The following is a 20444-nucleotide window of genomic DNA, read 5'->3' as shown; positions in this document are numbered from 1 at the left end:
AACCAAAGTTGGATGCTCGACCGACTGACCCACCCAGGCACCCCGACATTTTTGTATTTAATACAGTACACCCATACCTGTTAAATTACCGGAAACTTGTCGACACTGAACTAAAAATTCAAACCAAGGGTGAGCTTCATATAATTCACTTTTTTCCAAAAAGGGACAATTTGAAGGATTAAGTCTGTATATAAAACAAAGGAACAAACTCTGGTTAGCACACAGGATAAGACGGTTACAATCATGTTTGCTCCAGATGATAACTAGCATTTAAAAAAGGAATTTCAGAATTAAAAGTAAATATAATATACTCCAATCTTGTGTTTTACTTATTACTTACGATCTAGAAATAGAGAAAAATTTAGAGACAGATAATTTTATTTATAATGTGTTTACTTCCATGATGAAATTTTACCAACTCTGTAAGATTAACAGATACCTTGTCCTGTCATATTTTATTATTTTAAACAACAAAAACTTGTCAGCATTTTCAAACTTCAGAGGCTTTTAAAAACTTCCACAACTACAGAGAAGCTAGGACCGAGGAATTAAGTCTCAGGATAGATCCTTTGAATATATGACTTCTAAATCTTCTCTTACCAGCAGCTTTGGGGAAAACATTTCTGTGTCTAAATAAGCTTCAATGATACGAACCAGAAAAACACCATCTATTTGAATTCTTAGTCTTTAATACACAAAATAAAATAAAAAGGTTCTCATTAGCACCTAAGGGTGGACTCTGGAATCAAATCTAAGTAGAATTAAATCTGGCTGTGCCATTTATGAGAGCCATGTGCTGTAAGTAAGGCACTTGGCCTCTCTCAATGCTTCAGTTTCCTCATCTGTGTAATGGAGATTGGAATAACCACCCGATAGGCCTTTTGTGAAAATTAGATGAGATAATGCACATAAAGTACTTAGTCTAGTGCCAGGAACACTGTAAGTACTCCTATATTAGAGACATAGTCTTGTTAGCACTAACCCAACAGCAATTCAGAGCAGCCAGAATGATCTTGGGCAGTATACACTGATGTATATCTATCTATCTAAATATCAATTTAAGAGTATACCTAACATACCTTGCAGTGGTTATGAACTCATAACCTTCTGTTAATCTTACAGAATTGTTTAGCATTCATTTGCCTGGTAATGAAGGTATCAAGTAACTCCAAGTTAACTTTCAGAATCTTCCTCTCTTTTAAACTTCTAAGGCATTTCTTTCATTTTATTCTTTGTAGTTATCTTATAGGTTAACAGACATGTTACAGGATTAACATCACCAAAAAACACATGATAAGCAGTTAGCTGAATGCAGCACTGAACTAAGGTACCAAGTATTGGAGTGAAGGGGCACTATTTCAAAAAGATCAGTATTCCTCAAGGGAGTGTTTAATATTTTCCTAAAAGTCACATTCAGAAGTAGTATGGAAAGAGGAAACTGATTTGTGCTGCTCAAGGACAAATCAATTCTCAATACTCACTTGTAACGGTCAAGATAGACATAGAGAAGATACTGCAGACTGTGTTCCAAACAATAGAGAATGAAGTGAGAATGGAAATCCCAACCTTCTTTGGACCTGTAGTTTTGAATGGGGAGAGTATCTTGCATCACACCTCCAATGCGGTTCAGTCTTAGGAGGAAGAGTTCAAAGTCTTCTAGTTCAGACTGAAGAAAAATCCCACTCCTGTTGGGCAGGTTTCAGAGGTGGCAAGTTACCAAGTTGCTACACTCAGGGCAGACCAAACCACTTCCATTGTGGAAGTCTCAGCTACTTAAAAATAAGGATTTACAAATTAAGACTGCCAAGTCTTGTGGTAGGGTCCCCTCCCTAATGTAAGAAAAAACAAACCTCAAAGCAACCTGGCTATATGTGTATGTGACAACATCCCTCACAACCTTGTAACAGGAGACCACTTAACCAGACTACATGTTTGTGTCTTACCATATATAGGAGACAAAGAAGTAAAAAGTATATAGAAAACTACACCACGTGGTGTTCAGGGCTCAGTTCTCCAGGTACGAACCCAACTGAGCAATGCTGGCAGGAATAAAGTTACTTCCTGGAAAGAAAAGCCTCAGCGTCAGGACTATCTGTCTGAGAATCCTGCTACAGTCTCACTCTATAAATCTGTTCTGACACATATATATTTTGCTAGTTTCTGATGAAGACTGGTGCACCATCTTAGTATTTAAATCACATTCTAGAGTTATCTTCATTAATTCAAAAACGTAATCTAAGCTATCTCCATTTTTTTATGATTTTAACTAGAATTGCACAATCCACTGTGGCAACAGTGGTTAGCTCTTGAAATTAGATGTTTTAAGCACTGGGAATTTCCAAAATTTAGAAGCTAAAGCAGAATAATTTAAATAGACCAACAACTAAACAAGAATAGAAATTTGCATTTAAATATTACTTTTTACAAATTTACTGTTAAATTTATATACTATACAGAGGACAATAGGAAATATATAATGTGGCATGTACAGAAACACTATGTAACCATCACCCAAATAATAGAATATTATACCTTTGTGTATTCTTCCCCCATGCATGTCCTTTGCTACCCCCAGAGGTAACCACTATCCTAACTTTGTAATAATTATTTTTTAAAAAATTTTTGTAATGTTTATTTTTGAGAGAGACAGAGACAGAGTGCAGGTAGGGGAGGGCAGAGAAAGAGGGAGATAGAGAATCTGAAGTAGGCTCTAGGCTCTGAGCTGTCCACCCAGAGCCTGATGCTGGGCTCAAACTCACGAACCATGAGATCATGACCTGAGCTGAAGTTGGATGCTCAACTGACTGAGCCATCCAGGTGCCCCCCTGCCCATTCCCAACTTTAAAAAAATTTTTTTTTGAAGTTTATCTATTTTTGAGAGAGAGAGAGATAGAGTGCAAGCAGGCAAGGGGCAGAGAGAGAGGGAGACACAGAATCTGAAGCAGGCTCCAGGCTCCCAGCTGTCAGCACAGAGCCCGATGCAGGGCTTGAACTCACAGACCATGAGACCTGAGCTGAAGTTGGACGCTTAACTGACTGAGCTACCCGGGCACTCTTGGATTTGCCTATTTTAAACTTTATGCATAAATGGTACCTTCTGGATATATTGTTCTTAGTCTCATTTCTTTTATTCAACATTGTGTGATTTACCCATGTTAATACCTGTGACTACAGTTTGTTTTCATTATTTTTTTAATTTTATTTTTTAAAATTTACATCCAAATTAGTTAGCATATATTGCAACAATGATTTCAGGAGTGGATTCCTTAGTGCCCCTTACCCATTTAGCCCATCCCCCCTCCCACACCCCCTCCAGTAACCCCCTGTTTATTCTCCATATTTAAGACTCTCTTCTGTTTTATCCCCCTCCCTGTTTTTATATTATTTTTGTTTCCCTTCCCTTATGTTCATCTGTTTTGTGTCTTAAAGTCCTCATATGAGTGAAGTCATATGATTTTTTTCTTTCTCTGACTAATTTCACTTAGCACAATACCCTGTTTGATTTCATTGTTATATAGTATTCCACTGTAGGACTGTAACTACATTTTATTTATCTACTCTCTACCTTTGATGGTCAGTGCAGCTACTCCTAGATTTTTGGTAAAATAATTTTACATTTCCATGACTACAAATGAGGAAGACCATCTTTTCGTATGTTTATTGGCCATTTGTGTTTCCTCTTTTGTGAAATGCCTATGTATGCTGTTATCTTCCCCTCCAGATCCAAGCTCTACTCTTCTCCTATCCCTGGAGGCTCACCTGCACAGAAGACTCTAGTACCCTCAGACTTCCATTTTGTTTTGCCTATGGGAGACCCCCATAAGAAGGTAAGAGTCAGAAAGAAGAGAAGATGAGGATACCTTGACTCTTTTTGTGCTGGGTGACTGCAGGTTGGCTGACACTCTCCACTAAGGGACACAACTCTTGCCAGGCAGCTCTCTAGGTCTCAGTAACCATTCTCCTTGACCCCTAGGCCGTTTAGAAAGCATACCCTACTCCCAAGGTCATGAAAATATTCTTCCATATCTTCTAAAAGTTTTATAGTTTTACATTTATCATTTGGGTTTTGAAATCTACTTGGAATTGACTGTATGCATGAGAGAAGGCAGAAAGTCCAATTAAAAATAAAAGTCCAGTTTAAATCCAACCCCCCCCCCCCCCCGGCCACAGCTATTTTGTTACCCCAGCTCCCATTTGTTGAAAAAAATGTTCTTTGCCCACTATTCAGTGCCACCTCTGTCATATATAAAGTGAGCATGTATGTAGAAGTTTGTTTCTATGCTCATTATTCTGTTCTCTGGTCTATTTTTCTATCCTTGAACCAATACTCTGTCTTAGTTGCTAGAGCTTTAGAATAAACTTTTATATCTGGGAGGACAAATTCTTTTTCAGGGCTATTCTTGACCCTCTGCATTTTCATATAAATATTTATAATCAGCTTGTTAAAATCCACACGAAAACCTGCTGGGATTTTTATTGAGATTGCATTATATCTAAAGATCAACTTGGGAAGAATCGTCAACAGGCTTGTCATGCTCCAAATCTAAATAGAACGTTTGTGGTGTTTCACCATCAAGCATAACGTTAGCTACAAGATTTCTTTAGATACCCCTTTCACATTAAGGAAATTTGCATCCATTCTTAGTTTGCTAATATGTAGCTTTTATGATAAATAGATGCTGAATTTTATCAAATGCTCTTCTGTATCTAACAGGGTGGTATGAGTTTTTCCTTTTATTTTATTTTTTTTTTAATGTTTATTTATTTTTGAGACAGAGAGAGACAGAGCATGAATGGGGGAGGGTCAGAGAAAGAGAGACACAGAATCTGAAACAGGCTCCAGGCTCCGAGCTGTCAGCACAGAGACCGACGCGGGGCTCGAACTCACGGACCGCGAGATCACGACCTGAGCCAAAGTCGGCCACTCAACCGACTGAGCCACCCAGGCGCCCCTGAGTTTTTCCTTTTAATCTCTAACTGTAGACCTAATTCACTAATGTCATATTCCTGTTGAATCACACACATACTAGCTTTTTAAATAAATAAATATTAAGCCAAATATTTGACAACCATGCTAGTTATATGCAATTTTACTTTTAGTAAATAAGGAAAGGATTTAGTGCAATAGAAGGAACAGCAAATAGAAAGTCAGAGGTAAAAGAATTGAAGCCTGTAAGTAACTGGCTTGGGCAAAGCTCCTAACTTCTCTAGATTTCACTCTCCACATCTTCAAATTGATTAGGACAATACAGCTACACTTCCCTAATAAGCATAAATATAAAATAAAATAAATACATGAGGAATATGCTTCAGAAACTTAAAAATTAATATATATGTTATTGTCTCATCATATTATTTTTATAGCCTTAGGAAGATAGGTTTAGCCTGTGAAATTGCTGATATTCAACCATTTTTGACCCACACAAACAGCAAGTTCACATGGTTCAATCTAACAGAATTGTTTTTAGCAATTAATTAAAAATTTAAAGTCTTCACATCACTTCAAGAGCTACTAACCCTTCACTAATTTTTTTCTTTTTTTAAGTTTATTTATTTTGAGAGGGAGAGAGAGACAGAGTGCAGGGCAGAGAGAGAGAGAGAGAGAGAGAGAGAGAGAGAGAATGAATCCCAAACAGGCTCTGTACCATCAGCACAGAGACTGATGCAGGGCTTGAACTCACGAACCACGAGATCATAACCTCAACTGAAATGAAGAGTTGGACACTTAACTAAGCCACCCAGGCATCCCCTCACTGATTTTTTTTAAATTTTTTAAAATTATTTTCTTAATGTTTGTTTATTTTTGAGAGAGAGAGAGACAGAACGCAAACGAGGTAGAGGCAGAGAAAGAGGGAGACACAGAACCCAAAGCAGGCTTCAGGCTCTGAGCTGTCCACACAGAGCCCGATGCAGGGCTGGAATTCACCAACTGTGAGATCATGACGTGAGCCAAAATCGGATGCACCCCTCCCCCTCACTAATTTCTTAACTGAACAGTCCTCTTTAGTTAAAATCCACAGGCAGCACACAGGTGCAGTGACAGTAATGAGAAGACTAGGAGACATTACATGACATTAAGGCATCCTCTTCTCAGCTCTTGCCACTTGGTCCTTGTAGCTCCAATGACAGCTGACCATGTCAGCTACAGTGTGAGAACCTATTCACTAACACATGGTGTTAAATGCATGTGATTTTAAATATTTTTTTTTTAATTATTTATTTTGAGAGAGAGAGAGAGAGAGAGAGAGAGAGAGAGAGAGCGAGCATGAGCAGGGGAGAGGCAGAGAAAGAGAGGGAGAGAGAGAGAATTCCAAACAGGCTCTGCACTGACAGTGTGAAGCCTGACATGGGGCTCAATATCTCACAAACCATTAGATAGATCATGACCTGAGCCAAAATCAAGAGTTAGACACTCAACTGAGCCACCCAGGCACTCCAAAATGCATGTGATTTTAAAACCTCAATATATGGTAACACTATAATTTTAAAATACTATGAAACAACATTGCACTGGATTTATGGCATTTCAGAGCAAAATTTACACCATTAGTTTTTTATTGCCCTTCCTTGTATTCATCTCCAGTTACAATACCTGGCCAGCTTATCTAAAATTTCATTCCTCATGTAGTTGTTGCAGCAAGTATTCTGATCAATAACATCAACAGTCAGAAGGGGCCATCTGTTCTGCTGAAGTGAAGCACAACTGTTCTGGGTCTGAAATTCTCCAATCCACAAGATAATGCTTGACCAATCATGGCGAGCTGTGAGGTATCTCCAGAGGGCTTCGGGAGAATATGATTTGTACTCTGCATTAAGAATAAAATACATTTTAAAACAGCAATGAATTATGATTATTGACACAAAACTCAACAATAATTAACTTAATAGATTCTTCTTCCCTTTTCTTTTCTTAATATAAATAAAAACTTTGGGGGCACATGGGTGGCTCAGTTAAGTGCCTGACTTCTGATTTCGGTTCAGGGCATGATCTCATGGTTCATGGGATCAAGTCCTACGTTGGGCTCTGCACTAACAGCACAGAGTCTGCTTGGGATTCTTCCTTTCCCTCTCTCTCTGCCTCTCCCTGGCTCATGCTCGCTCTCTCTCTCTCTCTCTCTCTCTCTCAAATTAAATAAACAAACAAAATAACTTTGGCTGTAATAGTTAACATGAATTTAACATTCTATACATAACTACTATTACTTGTTCCCCAGAGCCCTCATGTGATACAGATCCTTAGTTTACACAAGAAGAAACTCAAAGACTATTGGAAAAACACAGATGTCACTTTGAGGCTGGCTAGAGAATTCTTAGCCTTGAAATTTCAATTCACTAGACCATATGGCTTTTCTCTTTCACTGTCACATTATAAATCTCTTACAAAAACCTTGAGATATCCCAGAGTCATGGGATTGAGCCCCAAGTTGGGCTCCTTGCTGAGCATGGAGCCTGCCTAAGATTCTCATTCTCATTCTCTCTCTCTCCCCCTCTCTCCCCTCTGCCCCTCCCCAGCTCATGCACACACTCTCTAAAAATTAAAATAAAAACCTTGAGATAAGAGGTCTTCATGCAATGACTTGCATTTTAAAGTAACTGAGTATTCTTCCTCCAAAAGGAATTCCAAAATGGAGACTCACCAAAATATTCAAATGCCTAATTTAATTCTCATACAATATGTTTAAATTTTAGGTTCTTTCACACTTGCCTTCTGGACTTATCCTGGGGAGAAGGATGGATTCTTGTGTTAGTTGATTCCACCACTGAGCCCAATTTAACACAACTCTGTGGTCCTGTTTGTTAAATTTATCTTTAGGATCATGTTTCAGGAGTGAGTCCAAAACAGATTTGTGCTTGAAAAAATCCTGTTCCTTTATCCTATACCTGAAACAGTGGTATAAATTTTTTTAATTTTGGAGGGAAAATCTGCTCATGAACTTCAACTCTTTTAGGAAACACATAATTCAATACTATAATTTTTGTATTTATTATCTTAAAAATATGTATGTAATTATACAAATATTGAAATGAGAGGAAATTCCCTGAGTCCCTTCTGGATGATACAAGTTTTATCTTCATAGAGAATGTAAGCTCAGTTCCACATAAAAAACCTGTGCTCACTAACAATTATAAACAATGTCCACAATATTTTTTCCATATTATCGAAAGCAGGCTAATAAGACTACCTGGCAAAGGACTGGATCTGCACATTTTCTTGAAAATGTCCTGAATAAAACTTCTCAACTTGATGCACGAAGTCTATAGTTCTCTTTTCATTTTCAGAAAAATAATTTTTTTCTTTTAAAATTTCAACCTTGAATAAAAAGTAATTAAGCAGTGACCTCACAAAAATCAATCACAATTGCAAAACAAATGTCATGAGATTAAATGCCATTTAAGAACTGTATTTTGAATTTTTGAAGTGTATATATATTCACACAAATTTTCTTTTACCACAAATGCAAAATGATCATTAAAAATAAAAGGAATTCTAATACTTTTACTTACTAGACATTAGTCGAATATTAAAATAATTCATTTTGAATTTTCACCAAGGTTTACTAGAAGATGTAAACTACATAGCCTCACCTTTACCTACCAAAAAGTCCCGTATATCTTTATCAGTTGTATAGAAGCAGATCTTGAGCAACTGGTCTTTTACATCAAAGCCCTGTAATAAACAGAAAAATTGAAAAACCTTTACATTTTGTAAAAGGACTATTTTAAACATAAATATATGTTGGATAAAGAAATACTCTATTACAGACATGTACCCTGTTAGAATTCTACACCTTTTCTGCTCTTGTGAACACTCATACTCTAGATTTACCTTATGTATACACTGCCTATCCCTAAAGTCCTTAGCCATTTTGCCAGAACAAAAGCAGCAGACAGAACAATTTAAGGTAATGCTAGGCTACCATGACCAAAACTGCAGGTATCTGCTATAATGATTCACTTGAAAACAAAAGTCAACGCAAATCACAATGCTTGCATGGTTTCACTCTGTACCTCTAGAAAGTTACCATGGACAAGCCACGACCATGCAGATTAGGGCCAGGTCTCAGCTTAGTCCAGGAGGCCTACCTCTGGGACTTCCCCTTCTCAAATGAAGTAAAACCACAGAGCACGAAGTAAAAGTATAAGCCATTAGCTCAAATGGAGACGTAAGGGGTCACACGAACAACCCAGAATGTTTCCCAACAAACGAGGTTCTGTGCACACTTTGACATGTGTGAAGCCTTCTAGGAAAAGCACTGTCTCCTTCTAGTCAAAGTGCCAAGTATAACAGAGAATAAATGATAGAAACTCCCAATAAAAAAATTTCTTCAAAAAAGTTCTCAGTACCAAAGAACATTTCTGACTATTTCCCAGTAAAGGCTATATAAATTTCTTAGTTTCTGACACAACTATGAATACAAATCAATTTTTATATCAATCAGAAATTGCATTCAATATAGAGAATGTTTCTTCCATTAGAGACTTTAAGATCAGACAGTTTATGCAACTCACCATGTTCTTCAAAAGTTCAGAGGCTTCCTTTATGTTGTTCTTTTTCAAATTGTCAAAGACCAAATTTAGGCCTATTCTAATCAGCTCCTCAAGTCTTTGAGCAGAATGACTGTTAATCCTGAAGAAAGCCTGTGCCTCTGGTATTCTGTTGCTCAAAATAGCATCGGCAATAACTTCCTAAGAAAATGAGGAAACATATTTGCCTTTTAAGTTCCTTTTTATTTCCTTATTATGATTATCAACATGGGACTGATATATTTATTGAGCACCTAATAGACTTTTATTGAAAATCAACCACTAGATTTGGTGCTTTGCACAGGACAGATGAAGTTGACCAAAATACAGGCTATTAGACTAGTGGAAAATATACAAATAAAGTATTGAGTATAGTCTTGTATGATAAAGGCAATGATGCAGGTATCCCAGGGTGCTAGAGAGGAGGGTCCAGAAGAGGAGCATCTAAATAAAAGAGGTAACAACAAAAGAAAAGTCTTCCTAGTAGAGAGGACTAATGAGGTGAAATTTAAAAGGCAAGTAAGCATTACATACATATATTGAGGAAACAGGACAAGTGTCCCAAAAAGAGGGAATATATACCGAGGTATAAAGGCAAGAAACAGTATCACTCTTTAGGAAACTCCAAATTACTCAATTTAACTGGAGAAAAAACTGGACATAGTAGCAGATGAGATTTGAAAGAAAAGCAGAGGTTCCATCATGAAGGGTGTTATATGTAGGAGATAGATTGTATCCTGAAATTTATGTGGAAACACTGAAAGATCTTAAAAGCTAAGGGTGACATAACCAGATACATATTTTAGGAAGAATGTTCAGGTAGCAATGTGGAGAATAGACTACAGGGGATTCAAGCTCAAGACAGTAAGGCATTAGAAGGTTACAGCAAAAATCCTAGTAAGAAGGAATAAAGACCTACACTGAAGACCTATACCCTAGACAGAAGAGGGACTTTTTTTTTTTTTTTTTTTTTTTTTTGAGAGAGCGCACGTGCACAAGTTGGGAAGGGACAAAGAGAGAGGGAGAGAGAAAGAATCCCAGGCAGGTTCCACACCATTAGTACAAATCCCAATGCCAGGCTCAAACTCACAAACCAGGAGATCATGACCTGAGTTGAAGTTGGATACTTTACCAACTGAGTCACCCAGGTGGCCCAAATAGGGGCATTCTTAACCCGGGGCTTTCAAGGAGTAGGTAAATCCCATGAAGACTTATGCAAAATTGTATGCATGTGTACATGCACACAATCACATGTATATTTTTGGAGACAGAGTCCACAGCTTTCATCAAAATAGGCTATAACCTTTCAAAAAGTTAAAAATCAATTATTTTGAGCAAAAAGACCAGAGGACCATGGATGGTACCTTCTTGGAGCATATTAAAGGGTGAAAAATAGGAAGTGAAACCTGCAAAGGAGACTGTAAAAGAGAAGCCAAAAACAGTAGAGGGAAAATCAATTAACTTTCGGATAGAGAATAAGAGATACAGAAAAAGCAGTCACACCAGCTATTTCCCTGTTCCTCCACCCCAAGAACAGCAGTCCTGCAAACCTGACAGTATGTCAAACTTATCACTTTCACTCCCTACTGAGTTTGATCATCTGGGTTAAGCTATTTTGGTCTTTGTCTTTCCAAAGCCAGTACTCGACAGGTGGGTGGAGGGATTCTTCCAGTCCCCAGTCATAAAGAGGGCAGCAGCAGTCTGGTTGTACTAACTTCTATAAAAAGAAAGTCAAGGGGCACCTGGGTGGCTCAGTCGGTTAAGCGGCCGACTTCGGCTCAGGTCATGATCTCACGGTCTGTGAGTTCGAGCCCCGCGTAGGTCTCTGTGCTGACAACTGGAGCCTGTTTTGGATTCTGTGTCTCCCTCTCTCTCTGACCCTCCCCCGTTCATGCTCTGTCTCTGTCTCAAAAATAAATAACTGTTAAAAAAAAAAAAAAAAGTCAAGCAGGTGAGCTAGAAAATTTAACTGGCAAGATATCTTAACTGGAATCTGAGATAGGACTCAAACTGAGTATATGTCCAAGAAATAATGCCATAAAATAAAAGTTTCCTAAGATCAAACTACCAGCAGCAATGTGATTTACCCAAAGGTCAGGCAGAATGCTTAAGTCCAAAGTGCCAGGCCCTAGCCATTGAAGAAATATCGTGAAGAGTGTGCCACTTCACATAGTTTTGGGGTTGGGTGCTTGTCCCTGGATCTAAGTGGGCAGATCTGGCATTAAGAATTCAGAGGGAACCTCTCTGTGTTCTCAATTAAATACACAAGCTTGTAGACATAAATTTGAAGTCATGCCCAGAGATCTCCAAATCTATAAAACCTAAACTCCAAATGTATAAAACCTTGCTAAAGATTCTGAATCACAAATGTACAGATTCTAAATTCCGGTTTTCAAATTGTTTTCTCAGATCCTCTAAATCTGGCAAATAAAAGAAGTAGTAATTACTCATATTTACCTCAACACTGAGTTTCTTCCATATATCGCTTTCTCTTACTTTGGGGACATTTTCATTTACATCATATTCATCTACGGTATCTATTATCTTCCAAGGAAACTTTATCATGAAGGTTCGAAGTTCATTAATGTAGCTGGTCAAAATGTTCACTCCCTGCTGTAGATGTTCATCTAGTTCTGTGGAAAACATCAATTTGCCAATTTCATGTATATAAAAATCTACGTGTGCATATACATATAGAGAGAGCAAGAACTGGAGAAAAGGAATAAACCCTAAGCTGTTATAAAGAATTCTAGAAAAATGCCGAAAAATTAAACTTGGTGTTTTCAAATTTCAAACAAAAAAATCTGAGCTTCTTCGTATTTACCAGTAGCTCTGTGTTTTAACATAACCCTTTTCACAATAATTAGTCCCTTCTGTCAACTTGGCCAGTATTGGAACCTATTTCACTCAATCAATTATATACACTGACTCTTCTCAGCTTTAGGAAATAGCAGTCTCTTGGCTTATATTTTCTCGGGCAATAGGACCACTGGGATCTCTGTCCTGACACACGGATAGGGCAGTTGCACCCCTCTTTGCTGCTATCTTACCTTCATTGTGAAGAAAAAGCTCCTTTATTTGTTTATTAAGAAAAGACAGTGTAAGATTAAGCAACTGTTCTGAAAAGTGTTTGCTTTGGGTTTCAGAATCACTTTCTCTAATTGCTGAGCAAAGTAAATCCAAGGCTGGTGTCAGCTTTTCCACATCTGAGAAAGAACCAAAGAAATTAACATGAACACCAGTATTCTTCTAATAAAACTAACATAATCAAAAATATGTTAAAATTTTTTAGGAACATAACAGATATATGTCTATTGGACTACCTGATATAGAGGATAGTGCAGTATGAATGGATACTATGAAAGACACATAATACAAATATATTTATTTTTATTTGAGAGGGAGTGCGTGCGTGCACTCATGCAGCAGAGGAAGGATGAGGGTTGGGGGGTGGGGCAAGGAGATAGATGGGGAGGGAGGGAGAGAGAGGGAGGGAGAGAGAGAAAAGAATGAATCCTAAGCGGGCTCCACACCCAGCTTAGAATTCAACTCAGGGCTCAATCCCACAACGCTGGGATCATGAGCTGAGCCAAAATCAAGAGTTGGATGCTCAGCCTACTAAGCCACCCAGGCACCCCACAAATATACTTTATTTGAAATAAAAATTCTTCCACAGCTCAACGGGTAACTTGGAAACAAGCTTGTTTGACTGTATTACTGAGCAAAAACAAAGCTGAAGCACAAACACCCTTCTGTTTTGACATGTATTTGGAGATAGGTAGGAAGACACTACTTATTTTAAGAACTGACCTTCCCTTAAGGCCTGGTCATGGAAGTGTAAACAATGTAAATGAATCCATCATTATCAGTTGTCATATTGTATCTATGTCATTCTGATATCACACATATACCAGCCAGTATACTAGGGAAGGGTTGCTATATCACAGTTACATTTGAGTTCTTGGCAGACAGGAATGAGAAAGAGGAATCTGCAACAAATTATACATCCTATTTAGAACAAATCAGTAGCATTCCCTTAAATAACAGGTTACAAGAGAAGGATATTGCCTGGAACGTTATCCTTTTTCACTTTGGTTCATTTTTAGTTTTTGTTTGTGATTTACATAGTTGTCTGATTCATCTGCTTATAGTATAATCCTGCCACAAAGTATTAAAACACAAGATAACTATTATTCCTTCAACATCTGCATTTTTCAAGTTTTATACCCTACTACATCCCTATTATGTCAGCAGTTCTTGAACAAAAAACAGTAAGTGGGTAAAACTCATCTAAACACACAGATGTTAGGGTGCCTGGGTGGCTCAGTGGGTTAAGCATCCGACTTTGGCTCAGGTCATGATCTTGCAGTCCGTAAGTTCGAGCCCTGCATCGGGTTCTGTGCTGACAGCTCAGAGCCTGGAGCCTGCTTCAGATCCTGTGTCTCCCTGTCTCTCTGCCCCTTCCCCACTCATGCTCTGTCTCTGGGTCTCAAAAAATGAATAAATTTTAAAAAATAAAAAAATGCAGATATCTAGAACTGTATAATGGTGGTAGAGGGGAAGGAGATAATGAGGGAGGAGAAAAACACATTCATGTGCCAATACATTAATGTGCAGGGAATGTGGTTCAACTCTTTGCACTTAAAAACAACTTCCCCAGGGAAGCTGATTATAATGGTATTTCCAGAAACCTGCCCCCAGAAAAGGATCTGAAAAGCCCAATCCAAACTTTTGAACACTACATTTATGAGATGCAGTAAATGATGATCAAAGCAGTCAGAGGGAGAAGGATAAACATGTCTTCCATTCAGCTAGTTTGTAACATAGCCTCTTTGGCTGCTGGTGGCTCAGTAAAAACCACTGAAGTACCGGAAGTGCTTTGAAGGATAGGGGTAGAAAAGTACCGACCATATTACCTTTCTTTATCAGTAACAGGGCTTCCTGGCTAGGAAAATTTTCTAAACGGTAAAATGACTCCAGGATAGATCTCCTTCTCCATCATTAAATGTGGCAGAATTAAAAAAAAATTTTTTTTACAAGTAGATATAGTGAAAACAAATTAAAAGGCAGAGAACACAAAAGGATCAAGACGATGCTATAGGTTCAACAGTACTCTATAAGGTTAGAAACCTGCTAACTTTGAAAGCCCTAGCAAAATACCACTTTAAAATTTTTTATTTTTATTCTTAAGTAATCTCTATATTCAACACAGGGCTCCAACTCACAACTGCAAGATCGAGAGTTGTAGGCTCTACTGACTGAGCCAGCCGGGCACCCCAAAACACCACTCTTGTTTAGAAATCACTTATTCATCATATGATCACATGTTGAATCCTTTCTCTCCACATACTGAAAAATCCTACATTCAGCCTTTAAGCACTCCTCATTTCTTTGCCACTCTTGTAGCTGAGTATCTTGTTCCAGTAGATTTCTGTGTGGGTAACTGGAAGCTGCTGGCACAAGGCCTTGAACGTGGTGCCTGACACTGTTTGATAGTTTTCACTAATTGCGGTATGATAATTACTTTCCGCATGCTCAATGACTTGGCAATCTGGACTTCATTTGAAACAATTACTGAATCCTATACATCTTTATGACTAACCAACTGAACACTGTCATCTTAATAATAGTGAAAATGATTTTTTTTAATTTTTTAAACTTTTTAAAGTTTGAGAGAGAGAGAGAGAGAGAGAGAGAGAGAGAGAGAGAGAGAGAGAGAGAGAGAGAGAGAAAGCAGGGGGAGGGACAGAGAAAGACGGAGAGAATCCCAAGCATGCTCCCTACCATCAGCACAGAGCCTGATGCAGGGCTCGAACCCACAAACTGTGAGATCAGGACTGGGGCCAAAATCAAGAGTTGGATGCTTAACTGAATGAACCACCCAGGCACCCCGTGAACCTGAATCTTAAGTACTCCAACCACCTGGGCTGTAGGTGGTGTGATGGTGAACTTCCACTCTGATCTCTACCATTCCAGAAGTTTTTAGGCTGAAACTGATGGCTTCAATGCATACAATAATGGTCTGTTGCCTGTCTCTAGTTTTAGCATAAATCATACAGAAGCCACTGGAATAAAGATCTTTCACGTTGGCCCTTAAAGCACTGTCACATGGTTCTGTCCAAGACTTCAGACTTCCATCTACATCCTCTGGCTGGGGGTCACTTGCTTCTTTCCATAAATGATCAGACTTAAAATTTTGTTTCTTGGGTCTAAAAATCTATTACCCAGGTGACTGTTCTGTAATGAAGACCCAATCTTCTACCTTCTATCTTCACAGGTGTGAACTGACACATGTTATTCTAGGCAAACGCATGTGCTACCCCTTCCCTGAGGAGATCATCAATTAAGTAGTAGCCAGACATTGTTGAACACCTCATTAAATTCCCCTGGGGGTGCATGAGTGATGAATTTAGCAGCTATGCGTACCTTCTCCTCATCCGACACCCAATCCTCGAAGTTGGGCATCTTGGGCTGCCTGGACAAGCAAAAAACAAGGCCAGTATCCTCCTCTCAAAAAGTTCACAAAAATTTTATGAAGTCTTACCTGCAAACGTTAGTGATTCTACTTACTATTAGTCATTGTTTACTGGTATTATTAGTAACCACCTTTTACTGACCACCTATGCTATATCTTAAGTATCAGGCTTGGTGTTTTATAAGCGCTATCTCATTTTTTTTCATTTTCAACAATGCTGAGAGGTAGGTGCTGTAGCCGTTTTCCCATAGATGAGGAAACTGAGGTTAAGAGGGATTAAAATAATTTGCCCATGCTAATTTGGTAAGTAAATGGCAGAGCCAAAATTTGAACTTCAGCCTGTTTCCAAAACCATTCTCTTAAACATGCAGGTGAAAGCAGGAAGTGCAGGCTCCTGAAGCCTCCATTTGCCAGCTTCGGGCCCTAATAAAGGGATTCCTGTTTATCTCAGCATTGGCCCCACCTGCAGAATTGCATGAGCATGATGAGAAACCTAAGATTGCCTTTGAGACAGCTGGTAAGCTATTCCCATGCTGGTTTCCAGACTCATCCCCACCATTTAGGGCAGAGCAGTGCAGGCGAGAGGGGAAGGAGGAGGAATCACTGACCAAGACCAAATAGTAGAAGTGAATAATGACCAGACAATTGCTGAGGGAATTCCACTTACCACAAACCAGGCCTTTTTCTATAAATTCAAGCAGACTTAAAAAAAGAAATCAGATTGGTGCCTGGATGGCTCAGTTGGTTAAGCGTCCAATTTCAACTCAGTTCATGATTTTCCTGCTTGTTTTGTTCTAGCCCCACGTTGGGCTCTTGCTGACCGCTCAGAGCCTGGAGACTGCTTCAAATTCTGTCCCTGTCTCTCTACCCCTCCCCTGCTCACACTCTTTCTCTCAAAATTAAACATTAAAAATTGGAAAAAAAAAGAAATTGGAGTATTAAAAAAAAAGTTATCAATGCAAAAGGAAAGGGCAAACTGGGCAAGCAAGATGAAAGAAAATGTTTTTTAAAAAAGAAAATTTCGAATCCACAGTGTCAGTGAGAACACTGTATTGATGGAAAAAAAGCAGGCTGTTGTTTTCTCCATGTAACTAGAGTACAAGTTGATAAAACTTTTCTGGGGGACAATTTCTCAAAGCATTTAAGAATATAAATCATGTGTCTCTTTGACCTGGAAATTTCACATCTACACATTTATCCCAGTAATTGTATGTATGTGAAATTATACACACACACACACACACACACACACACACACACACACACACACAGCATTTATAGCACACTACCAACAATAGTAAAAATCGGAATCAATCAAAAATCTAATAGGAGTATGGTTGGGAAAATTATGGCAAAGCCCACAGAATGAAATTCTAGGCCACCACAATTAAAAGGGGATCTATTAACAAGAAAGAGATCTATACCAGCAAGAGACAAAAAAAAAAAAAAAAAAAAAAAAAAAGATTATAAAACTGTAAGTGTAAGGAAAAACATACTTTATTACCCTGTACCTCTAAGGAGAGGATGTGCATGGCTACCTGGTTGAAGAATAACAACTAGGTTTCCTGTTTATTAAACACGAAAGCCAAATCTTGAAAAGAAGCGTTGGTAAAGCAGCAAATAAGCAGAAGAGTTAAGCTGAAAAATTTATATATAACAAGTCTTAATCCATAACTCAGGCATCACTAAATATCTCAGACAGTTGCAAGAGTGAGCAATTTTGCAAATGAATTTTGTTCTCTTTCGAATGAAATTCTCTTGAATTTGAAAGGCCATTTCTTCCTTGCATACTAAAAATACAAAGCATAGTACAGGATATGAACAATAAACAATCCACTTAGAATGAGAACATTTACAGATTCTTACAAGTCTCTCAAGATTCCACGAAATACATAAAATGTCATGATTGACTTTTGGCAAGTCAGTCACCAAAAAGCACAATAATTTGAAAATGACTAAAAAGGTAAAATGATAAATACAAATGCAGAAGACTTTTCTACTTACTTTTTAAATATAAATGAGATGGTAAATGATCCAACTGATCAGGTACAGAAGATTTTGAGGATGGATTCAAAAGATTTTCTTTGCTCTTCAAAAAGAAATCTACTGTGTCCAGCTGACGATTTTCTATCCCAGCCTGAAACAGGAGAAAATCAGGAAAAGTTACAATAGGAAAAATTAAGGATATAGATTTTTTTTTTTTAACTTTATAACTTAACGTACTGAGACTGCAAGAGACACAAGGCGCTCTACCCTGCAGCAGTACCCCGGTTCTGGTGAGGATTCTGACAATGACTAACCATGCAATCTGCCCAAGTCTCCAACTTTGCTGAACATCAGTTTCTGCTTTGGTAGAAACAGGAGGTTAGATTAGAAAACACTTCCAGCTCTACATCTGTAATTCTAATTCCATTCAAAGCCAGGTTCTTGGGGACTATTATTACAGTTAATTTACAGTCCATTTGAATTAAAATGTTAAAGCATTTTATGATATAAACTTCATGATATAAAGTTTACTGAAAAAGCAGGCTAAAGACAGACTCCCAGGGCGCCTGGATGGCTCAGTTGGTTGAGGGTTCAACTCTTGATTTCAGCTCAGGCCATGATCCCAGGGTGATGGGATCAAGCCCCATGTCGGGCCCTGCCCTGAGCATGGAGCCTGCTTAAGATTCATATTCTCTCTCTCTCTCTCTCTCTCTCTCTCTCTCTCTCTCTCCCTCCCTCCCTCCCTCCCTCCCTTTGTCCCTCTCCTCTGCTCATGCTCTCTTTATAAAAATAAAAAGATTTTTTTACTAAAAAAATAAAAACAGACTCCCATTTCTGATAAGGCATATTAAGGAAGCTTTCCATACAGTACACTTAAAAATCACAGATTAAAACACACACACACACACACACACACACACACACACACACACACACACACACACATTTAAATGCTCAGTTGAACTGCAAACAAAAAAATTTTCCCGGGATAACAATGAGGGGAAAGACAAATCCAGAAAACTGAATGCTCTAAAACCAATTGCTGTCTGAAAGATTCTGCAAATTTTTCTTTTTTTTCTCGCTAGTGTGCTTTTTCTTTTTTTCTTTTTCAATGTTTATTTATTTTTGAGAAAGAGAGAGAGCATATGCACAGCAGAGGCAGAGAAAGAATGGGAGACACAGAATCTGAAGCAGGCTGTAGGCTCTGAGCTGTCGGCACAGAGCCCAACGTGGGGCTTGAACTCACAAACTGAGATCATGACCTGAGCCAAAGTCAGACACTTAACCAACTAAAGCCACCCAGGCACCCCAATTCTGCAAATTTCTAACAGCCTAAAGCAGGGATTGGACAACTAAGACCCACCAACCAAATTTAGCCCTTGCCAGTTTTTGTAACTAAAGTTTTATGGGAACATAGCCACACCCATTCACCCATTCATTTACATGTTGTCAATGGCTACAAATGGCACCTCTGAGTAGTTGCAATAGAATCCTACCAGCAAATCCTAAAATACTTGCTATCTGGCTCTCTGCAGAAAGCTTGCCACTCTTACCCTAAAGCACTGTGCTTAAGAATGACCCAGAGTAAATTGCTAAACCCTACCCGCAGAGTTTCTGATTCATTAAGTCTGGGGTAGGGCTTGAAAATTTGCACTTCAATAAATCCCTAGGTGATGGTGATGCTGTTAGTCTGGAGACTAACTTTGAAGTTCTGGGTGTAACAGACCAGGCAGGTTGAGTGAGAGGTATTGGTAGAAGTCACACATCCAGGAAAAGAGGATAAACCTAGGGCTCATGACACTCTCCAAAAGTGGATGGACTAGAAAAACAAGTGCCTCCAAAGAGAGACCATAAAAAACTGTCTTTGGTCTGGGTGGTGGGAGGGAAAACTGAATTGTGTATGATTAAATAAGATAATATTCTTGTTCTTAGAAGATATACGCCAAAGAACTTAAAAAGTTACAAAGTTAGTAACTTTTAAATAGTTTGGCAAAAATAAAAAGTACACAACCAGTCAAGACATATGTGGCAAAATGTTAACAGCTGGTGAATGATGAAGGGTAAATGGATGCTCATTTTACTATTTTTTTCAATTTTCTGTAAATTTGAAAATTCTCTAAATAACATATTTTAAAACAATGACCAAATAGTAATTCTAGAAATAAAAAAATAAAAATTGAAATTAGATACTAGAAGGATGTGTTTAGAACAGATTAGACACAGCTGAAAAGAAAATTGGTGAGCTGGGAGATATAAAGAAATTATCCACAATGTAATAAACACTCATAAAGGTTTTAAAAGAGAAATTGAAGAAAGTATGCAGATTATAATTACTTTTGATTGAACTACACTGTGATGTCACAGGATGTGGGGGTAAAATGCACATTCAATGTTCAAGTACATGGAACAGTTATGAAAACTGAGTACTTACTAGGCTAGAAAGGAAGTCTCAACAAAT

At 38.2% G+C, this 20444-nt stretch overlaps 1 protein-coding gene and 1 pseudogene across 1 annotated transcript in view; both read right to left on the bottom strand.

The window, feature by feature from the left end:
• Positions 1 to 20444, bottom strand: part of SPG11 (SPG11 vesicle trafficking associated, spatacsin) — an 86457-nt gene that overhangs the window by 42204 nt on the left and 23809 nt on the right. Inside the window, exons 8-17 of the mRNA XM_007081757.3 lie at positions 18005 to 18137; positions 12576 to 12731; positions 11983 to 12158; positions 9511 to 9687; positions 8597 to 8668; positions 8184 to 8311; positions 7706 to 7881; positions 6593 to 6806; positions 1482 to 1685; positions 78 to 184 (exon numbers count right to left, since the gene is read on the bottom strand). Coding sequence (XP_007081819.3) covers positions 78 to 184; positions 1482 to 1685; positions 6593 to 6806; positions 7706 to 7881; positions 8184 to 8311; positions 8597 to 8668; positions 9511 to 9687; positions 11983 to 12158; positions 12576 to 12731; positions 18005 to 18137 — 1543 coding nt within the window. The remainder of the gene's footprint in view (positions 1 to 77; positions 185 to 1481; positions 1686 to 6592; positions 6807 to 7705; positions 7882 to 8183; positions 8312 to 8596; positions 8669 to 9510; positions 9688 to 11982; positions 12159 to 12575; positions 12732 to 18004; positions 18138 to 20444) is intronic.
• On the bottom strand, positions 14748 to 16847 carry LOC102951270 (annotated as a pseudogene).

This window comes from Panthera tigris, chromosome B3 (assembly GCF_018350195.1).
Source record: "Panthera tigris isolate Pti1 chromosome B3, P.tigris_Pti1_mat1.1, whole genome shotgun sequence".
In the NCBI taxonomy this organism is placed as follows: Eukaryota; Metazoa; Chordata; class Mammalia; order Carnivora; family Felidae; genus Panthera; species Panthera tigris.
The sequence above is the reverse complement of the archived record's forward strand: the minus strand, read 5'-3'. Positions and strand labels throughout refer to the sequence as shown.